Genomic DNA, 9,742 nt, shown 5'->3' with positions numbered 1-9,742 from the left:
ACAAAGATGACATAATCGCTTCCCCAATTCGTGTTGCCATTGCCTTCTCGTTAACTTGGACACTCAGTGGAGCTGGAGTTACCAGAACGTTCTGACTTCCACCAGCTCCACCACCATGTGCTCCCGACAAAGACGGATTTGGGCTTTAGGATCCTGTGCCTGTGGGGGCGCAGTCATGATCCAAGTCCGGTTTCTTGTGGGAAACCTTGGCAACCCTGACCTAGAAGGGTCTTTAGGTGGTAGAGAATTCACTGGTATGGGGTCCTAATTCCAGCCCTTAGGATTTCGACCGCGACTACCTCTTCCTTTAATTCGTACCACTTTCTAACAATCAACATAACCAACTTTTTTTTTTTTATTGAATGCTTCATCAGAGAACATACCTATCATAAATCCAACATGATATAATACTAGTTTCTTTCAAATTGTTTAACATACAATTAGAGCATAATTAGGGCATAACTAAACAAATATTTTATGCACAACTTTTCATAAAATTTTACTTACAAGACATACATGACGATGATGAATAATCCATTAATGAGCCATAGAGGACATTTTGGACTTACGATGTAAGTTAGTCTACATAACCAAAATCCTGCAGCTCTGATACCAATTTTAATGACCCGACTTTCTAAAATGGGAATCAGACCGCTGCTATATACATACATAAATTTCAAAATGCAATTTTCATAGAATTTGACTAAATCCAAAGAACAAAACAAATATTTATTGTAAAAACTATAAAAAATAATTAATTAAGTAGATAATAATAATAAATAAGCAAAATATAATAGAATAAAATAAAATCTTTGTTCAAGGTACCCCTAGCTTTAATTTAAAAATAAATTAAATTAAAAGAAAAAAATTGAGTGAAATATTCAAAGAATTTAAAGGTTTAGTTACAAAGCTAAAAGTTGCAAACATAAGAAAAAACATGTACGGAAGGGTGGTCAAGTCCGAAGGCTCAGTCATGGATTCTTCTTACATTCGCCGTCCTATCATTTCCTTTACCTAAAAAAAAAATAAGAAGAATGGTGAGCATAGAAATGCTTAGTAAGTGACCCACTACTGGGTCCACTAGGTGTGTACATGCTAGTATCCCTATCAAGACAAAGGTGTGTATCCCGACTTAGGCATAAACATAGGCTTAAGAGGCGAAACCGAAGATTCTCTTTCATAAGAAGTGACTCCGAAGAGACACAATAACATAATCGTGGGCGGCGATCCCATAAGGACACCAAAACATACTCAGGGGATGAATACAGTTCGATAGGGGTTCTAACCGTCACTATCAATCGAACATGCAACATACATCGTCCAAATTCATAACAAGTCATAGCATATTGTAATAATCATAGTAGCATAACTCATGAGTTTCCTAAACAGTCTCAACAATCGTATAACAATCAACCATGACAGAATATTCCATTCACAACAGAGACACGCCTACAATGCATTTACACTCCTAACATCAACTTGGGGTTCAAGGGTGAATCGGTTGTAAGTCACTTACATGAATTTAGGCCTAAACATTGTTATTCAAGCAAACCCTTCTAGTTCCCTCACACTTTGAATCAAATCCTAAAGCACGAACCATAAATTAGATTTTAACATTTAGCTTCAATTTCTAAACCACGACTTCAATCCAAAAAAAAAAAAAAAAAAAAATTAAACCACTTACCCCACACGTGGTTTATTCCAAAACTACTCCAAAACTTGAATCGAGCAATCGTACCTGAAAGTAGGCCACAACTAATAATTATAAACTAAAATTACAACATCCTTCACACTCCAATCGACCAAAAAAACTCAAATCCTTACCAAAATCTTGTTGAAATCAGTGTCGTACTCACTGAATAGCACCCTGAAACTTTCCAAAACTCAATATAATCTTCATACACCAAGAAAGAGTTTTTAAGCCGAAAACTTATTGGGCAATCAAGAACCAAACCCAAAAATTAACCAAATGCCAAGAACTTAACCCAAACGGTAAGTTAAGGGATGACACGAGGCAAAGCAAGTGGCAGTAGACGAGCGGCGACAGAGCAGCGCGATTGGACGACTATAACGATGTTTCGACGACCGGTGGCGACTGGGAGTTGAGGACGACGGACGTGAACGACTAGAGGGGAGATGATGACGACACGATCGACCAGAGGAGGGACGACGACGAGCGGCGACTAGGAGATGAGGATGACGGACGACTCCTACCTAACAAATGGGCAAGACGATTGCGCGCTGAACGTGGGGGGAGGGGGGGGTTCTCACGTAGCTGCAAGGAAGAAAAAGATCTAATTCTTCTTTCTTTATTTTTCTCTTTAGCACGTTTCCCAAGGTAGCCCTAACATAAATATATATATGTATTTCAATGCAAAAGGCCTAAAGAATAGACACATATTATATTAATGTCTTGAACATTTCTTTTTTTTTTACAAAAAAAAGACCTATTGGCCTCCCTATTTTCACTAATATAAGGGTTATTTACAATTTAGTCATCACTATGTTATATATATATATATATCCCTATTTTCACTAATATAAGTGGTTATTTACAATTTAGTCATCACCTATGTTATATATATATATTATCTATTTATTTATTTATTTCTCTCTTCTCCATGCATACTCTCTCTCCTTCATGCATATGTTCTCTCTCCCGCATGCATATATTCTCTCTCCCCAATAATATATTTCATATATTCTCTCCCCCATAATTCACACCAATTTCTTCCTCTTCCCTCTCTTTTCTCCTTCCCCTTCTCTCTCTCTTTTCTCCTTCCGGTGTTTTGAGTTGCAGGCAGTAGATGACGACGTTTGATGGCTCGACACGAGATGACACGAACAACTTGGGACGAATCGATGGTGCAGACGATGTGGGGTGAATCGACAATGACGGATTGAGTAGATTCGGTCAACAGCACGGTGGGGTGAACAAGTCCGTTCGACGATGATGAGGAGAGAGAATCGTGGTGGCCATGGCTGAATAAGAAGAAAAGATGAAGATAGAGGGTTATGTATTATAAACCCCCACATAAAGATGGACTTTTTTTTCTATTTTTTATATATACTGTGATATATATGTACTTTTTTTAGCTTTTGTTGAAAATTTGATATATATTATAGTATATGTATTCGTTTATTTGATATAAACGAGTGTTTTTTTTTTATTTAGACTTGTATTATGATATATATATATATATATATTGTGGTGTAAATGAAATTTATGAAGATTTATATATTGTGGTATATTTCATATATTGGTTTATACTGTGATTTATGTCAAGCATGAATCAGTCGCTAATTTATAAACTTTCATATATTGATCAGAATATTTTCAAATATCTAACAAAATGTTCTAAGGTATATCTAAAATAATCATGAATCTATCAAAACGTTCTAAGGATATTTAAAATAATTATTAATCTATAAAAAAATCAATAAACTAATATGTGAAAACCAACATAAATAGAAAATAAAATTTCATTAAATGCATTTTTTTTTCAAATTGGAAAATAGAAAAAATTAAAATAAATGCATTTTCTCTCTCCAATTGATAAATGAAAAAAACTATATCAAATGTCTTTTATTTCTTTATAATAAATATATTTTCTCTCTCCATCATTAAAATAGTTTTGAAAATAAGAAATATATATGTAACGAATATAATGAATATAAAAATGGGTAAAACTGTCCAAAATAACATAAAAGATCTTTTTGAGGGAAAAAAATCAAATTTAAAGACATTTATGAAAATATATGATCAAATATAGGCTTCTTAGGTGAAAATCCCATATATATATATACATCCTTTAAAACCCTAATTGTTTTTCCTAAACAAATACATATACTATATCTTTTATGTACCCCTTTTTTCTATTTTCTTAATTTCTTTTTTTTTCCCCTTCAAAATCCCTTCTTTTCCTAAATATAAAATTCCCTCGTCTCAAATTCCAAACTCAAATTAAGACCCAAAAAGAATCTTTTATCAATCAAGGAAGTCTTTTCCAAATCTTCTCCAAATAATTTCAATAAAAACCAACACTTCAGTTAAATTAAAACAACCCTTAATTCGTTGTAATACTAATTAGCAATTGAATTATTTAAACACAACTCAATTTCGTCTCAATCTTCACATAATAATACAAGACAATTAAATAAAATTTTCCTGAGAATTTGGTTGGTTACAGTGGACATCATAAATGTCGGTACTAAAATTTGAGCCAGGGGTATAAAATTTTCTTCATAAAGTCAAAATTTCTTCATAAAGTCTAAAAGTAGATTTATTTATACTTAAAATACTGAGAACTATGCAATATAACTTTGAAATGCTAGGAAAGTTGATGCATGTTTGTCACATCTTTTAATAGGTTTGGGAGTGAGTAAAAGATTGATTTACGGCTTAGCAGTAATTGACTTGTACTCCTTCCTATTTATAGAGATTCAAATCCTCATATAATAAGGTAAAATGTCCCTAAATTTCAGAATAGGTTCAGCTTATGCTTCAAAAGTTTTAGTTTCTACCTTTACATCATTGAAACTAGTCTTTGGTCAATTTTTTTTCCTTTTTAAATGAAAAAAAGAAACATAACACAGTGGTGGAATTCAATTATTACACCCCTAAAGCTCCCATTATTTTTTAGAAGTTGATTTTAACCCTCAAGTTCTGAAATGTTGGAAATAACTCTTTTCACCAATTTTTCAATTAAATGAAGTCTCAACCGGAATTATCATTCCAGAAAATGAGGGGTGAGCCATGCTTTTGGCGATCAAGAGTTTAGGTCCTCTTCCCCATGTGGACTTGGCCGAGGGATGTGCAGTTCAGGTTGGAATCTCCCTACCTCTTGAAACACATTTTTGAACTCAGCTATTTAATCTCTTCTTTAAAGAATGGTTTGCTGCTAATTCGTTAGCCCAATTGACTTTGCCACTTTGTGTAGATCATGTCTAATTAGAAGATTGAACTCCTGAAATTCTGACGTTGTTTTAATAGATCCTTAATTTGTTATATGTGCCTAATCGTTGTCCAATGAAATTTTATTTCATAACTTACATGTTAAAATAACTTAGTATAATAGAAACTTTGCTACCTATACTATGCATATTACAACTATTGAAATGTGTATTACTACTAAGTTACCCGTTATGTTCGATTTTGATCCCCGTTTTAGTGAAAACATCTCACAAAAGGACGTTTCATAATTTAACAAAAAAACGTATTACAAATCATCATATCAAAAACTCGAAACAACAAAAAGAATGCAGAAATGAAAGAATCTCTCTTTCGAAGAAGAAGACTACCGGATAAATATCTACATGCGAGGACGGGTATTCTCCGGAGTAGAGATACCGGCGGTGACTTTGGCGACATCAAGGGCGGAAGCTTCCGGCTTCTTCTTGGAGTAGAGAACGAAGTAACCTAGCGTCGCGGCGATGGCGAAACCGCCGATCGCCATTCTCATGGGACAAACAGGAAGTTTCTTGCGCTGGTGAAGAACCTCGGTGCTGTGCTGAGCCGGAGATGGACCCTTCATTCCGTCAGCGGCGGCATTTACTTGCTGTGATCCTGCCATTGACGATGCTCTGTTCTTCCTCTGGTTTTGGATTTTCTTTCAGGCAAGTCTGTGGTATTGAAATTGGTTTGTGAGATTTGGAATTAGGGCAAAGAGGAGAAGAAAAAGGGGAATTGGGGATCGACACATGGAGAAGAAAGCGGGGAGATGTGGAATTTGGATTAAACAAGTGGCCATTCTTTGCAGATTATGGCAGTTCAAAATGCCTTCAAACCAGCCATTGGACTCGCTCTGGTATTTCTTCTTTTATTGCATGTTTTATAAGCACATGTTAATTATGGGTTTCCTTTAAAAAAAAATACAATTACGGTAGGGACATTTCAAACACATAACTCTTCATTGTAAACACCTTGCCAGTTAAACTAGGCTCGGCTGGGCATAAATAATAGTTGTTGAATAAGTTAGTAATTAAGTCCAATTAGGCAAATAAAATAAAGGTTAAATTGTAAATTTGGTTCTTATGATTTAAAAAAAAACTTAGAGTTTAGTCCCTACAAATTGATAAAACTCTCGAGAAAAAAAATGTCTAGGATAAAAATTGTTTATAAGAATTTTATCAAACCACAGGAATCATTTATAATGTTATATCAAACCATAAAGATTAAATTCTAAATTTTAAAACTTCATCGATTAAATTTTAATTTTCACAAATTATAAGATCAAATTTGTAATTTAACTTAAAATAAAGGACATCACAAGGCTTGGAATGTCATTTTAAATATGTTTGATGAAGGGTTTTAGTAATTTGAAGATAAGCTTGAAATTAGGAAGTTCAAACTGTTTACAAGAATTATATTATAGAAATTGAACCATTTTTTTAAAAATAATGTTATTTTAATAATTATTAACAAAAATAAGGTTGAGTTGAAAGTATTGACAAAAATAGGTTTTAAAATCGTGTATCTGATATATCGATTACCCCTTAATCGTGTACCAATATCCAACTTCCTTCAGAGCCCGTGAAGTGACAATGAACTGGCACGCAGACTATCCTTATAGATGGTCGTTGACTACATAATCGTGGACAGGGTCCATGATTACCTAAGTCATGTATCGGGTACACAACTTAGTGGTCTCAATAAATCTCACGACCCCCCTTTCCTCCATCTGAAACTTTCATCTTCCTGCGTCACAACCTCCTCTGCCTCCTCCCTCGTCGTCTCCGATCCTATAGCTGTTGCCGCCATCTTACTTCGCTGCTGTGAGCTGATCTACCACCTTCCTTAGGTATTTATTTATTTATTTCCAAAGTTTGTACATTTGAGCTACCCTTTTGTTCCAATATATAAAATTTCTTCCATAGATCTACTATTTTATTTTCATTTGGGCTGATTTAAGTATATAATTCATATTTTATTTAAGCTGATTTAAGTATACGATTATTTTTTGGGCTGATTCATAGATCTATTTTTTTTTATTTGGGCTGATTTAAGAAAATATTTTAGATTGTTTGGAATATTAATTTGTTTGGATTTTCTTAAAAAGAAGGAACAAACCATTTCTTTTTAAGAAAATTTACAAAAGTTGAAAACTAAAAGTTGTGACAAAAAGAGGATTTAAAAGTTTGGAATATTTATTTATTTGGATTTAAAATTTTTTTGTCATATTAACATACTTTTTGTCAACTATAACAGTTGTCAAAATTTAAGTAAATATGTCGATGCATCTTGAACCTTGAAACGATGGAGATGGTGATATTGATGTTGAACTTATGAATTATTTGGAAATGATAGAAGTGGGGAACATGATCTTGAGTTGGTACCATCAGATATGTTCTCACAAATAGATTGGGAAATTACTAATTCAACATGTAAACGGGGGTCAACATTAGAGGAAAGGAATAGGTACAACTATTTTTGGTCAAGTTTTTTGGTACTTCAATCCTACAAGAGAATGGTTCAAATATTGTAGACTATTAATCTAGGTTGATGGAACTAATCTCTACGGAAAGTATAAGGGAAAATTATTGAGTTATCTATTGATGCAAACGGACATATATTTTCCCTTGCTTTTATTATTGTTGAAGGTGAAAATTCGTCTAGTTAGTCATGGTTTTTGTGGGAGTTTGCGTGAATATGTTACCCAACGATATGGGATTTGCTTGATTTCTAATAGACATAAGACATTCTTGCTGCAATTAACAATGAGGAAATTGTTTTGAGTGAACCTAGAGTGTACCATTGATATTGTCTTCGCCATGTTACTAGTAATTTCAATATGAAATATAGATCGAAGCAACTGAAAAATTTGGTGTTTAAAGTAGGAAATCAACATCAAAGGCACAAATTCATTCGGTGCATGAAAGAGTTGAAACAATTGAACCCGCCTTGAATATTTTTCTAATATTGGCTTGAAGAAATGGACCTAATCACATGACAATGGGAACCGCTATGGGTGGATGACAAACAATGCAACTGAATGTATGAATGGTGTTTTCAAAAGTGCTAAAATGTTACCTATTACTTCTTTGGTTAGATTAACATTTTATCGTACAATACTGTAATTTGAACGTTGAAGACTCATAAGTGAACCACTCGACCATGGGGACATGTATACAAAATATGTCATGAGAAAGCTTAGAAGGTGGGGAAAACGAGCATCTGCACACACAGTCATTCAAGATTCCATGCTCTCATGTAATTGCAGTCTGTAATTACATGCCTTTGACATACATACATCTTATTGTTGAATGCTACAAATTGTTCATGTTCAAGCGATGTTATGAAGGCCGCTTTCATCCAATACAACACCCAGATTATTGGCCAGAATTATCTTTTACTGTAGTTCATCCAAATGCAGACTTACTAAGAGAACAATGTCACCCAAAAAGTACGCGCATTCATAATGAAATGGATTAGAAAGAGGCTAGGCAAAAAGTTCGATGCACAATTTTCAAGGGAGAAGAACATAACAAGCGTACTTGTCCACAACGTACATTAGATGCTTATCGTCGGGCCATTGATGACTTTGCGTAATTAAATTTTATTTTTTATGTAATGAAATTTTTGTAACGTAATTTTATTTTTTGAGCCATTGATGACTTGTTTAATGAAATGATGACTTTATTTAATTGAATTTTATTAACAAATGGACCAGCTATGTCAGATGATTATTTTCTCTGGTACGATTCAATCACGAGACGATTTATCACACCTGATGGTGCTTACTATTACTGTATGGTAAAAGATTTATAATCTTACATTTCCCAAATATATGATATGAATATTATTTAATATTAATTTTTTCATTGTACAGAATAATTTTATCGAAGATGTACAACAATATTCAGTATAACACAACTTACCAGAGTTGAGTTCAATGTAAAAAGTATTATTCAACAAATAAGACGACACAATGTTACTGACACTAATAGAAGACGTGTTTGTCGTAGATGACAACAGCAGGAAGGCGAAACAAATCTAGAGGCACACAAAGACAAATCCGTGTGGGGTAAGCACCAGGGGGTCGTCTTTAAACTTCATATAAACTTCTATTTTGAAATTAAATACCTAATTTCTCTTTTATCTATTTTTTTTTAATTTTTAATATGGTGTAGACTAATTAAGTTTTCATTGCATATTAAATATATAATTAAGTTTAATAATGAAAAAAATTGTTAGTTAAAAATTTAAAAAAAAAAAAGCCAAAATCGAAAGGAAAAAAAAAAAACACAAAAAGCAAATCGTGGACCCGGTCTACAAGTTTGTTGTTGACTAGTCCATCGACGCTAACATGGCGTTGGCTGAATTAAAAGGTAATCGGTATACGATTATCATCCCAAAAACAACCCTATTTTTGTCAATACTTTCCATTCCCACGTATTTTTGAAAAATTTTCTTATGTACCCCATTTTTTGTCATTAGTTTGAAAAACTACTATATCCTTGAACTTAGTCCAAATTTAACTATGTAACTTGTGTTTACTAAATCAGTTTTGTAAACATGTGTTTCTATCATTAACAAACTTGTTGTCTAGAATAAATAAACTAACATATTAAATCTAGATTCAACGTTTCAACTGCAAATTACGAAAGTATCGATATGAGAATCGAACCTCTAATCTCACAGTCGATAGTACAAACTTTTATACTAGTTGAGTTACGCTCAATTTGGCCAAAGACACCTACTTAAAAGTTGAGAATAGATAAATTTTGAGGGATAAGCTCGAAA

At 33.3% G+C, this 9,742-nt stretch overlaps 1 protein-coding gene across 1 annotated transcript; it reads right to left on the bottom strand.

The window, feature by feature from the left end:
* Positions 1-5,183: 5,183 nt before the first annotated feature.
* LOC150037708 (uncharacterized) lies at positions 5,184-5,798 on the bottom strand. The gene has a single exon (XM_090311405.1). It carries the CDS (start codon positions 5,571-5,573, stop codon positions 5,313-5,315), a length of 261 nt encoding a protein of 86 aa, XP_090167531.1. The 5' UTR covers positions 5,574-5,798; the 3' UTR covers positions 5,184-5,312.
* Positions 5,799-9,742: the final 3,944 nt, after the last annotated feature.

The sequence above is a fragment of the Benincasa hispida genome, chromosome 2, assembly GCF_027475165.1.
Source record: "Benincasa hispida cultivar pf3 chromosome 2, pf3_genome.v1.1, whole genome shotgun sequence".
Taxonomy (NCBI): domain Eukaryota; kingdom Viridiplantae; phylum Streptophyta; class Magnoliopsida; order Cucurbitales; family Cucurbitaceae; genus Benincasa; species Benincasa hispida.
This window is presented reverse-complemented; position numbering and strand designations above follow the sequence as displayed.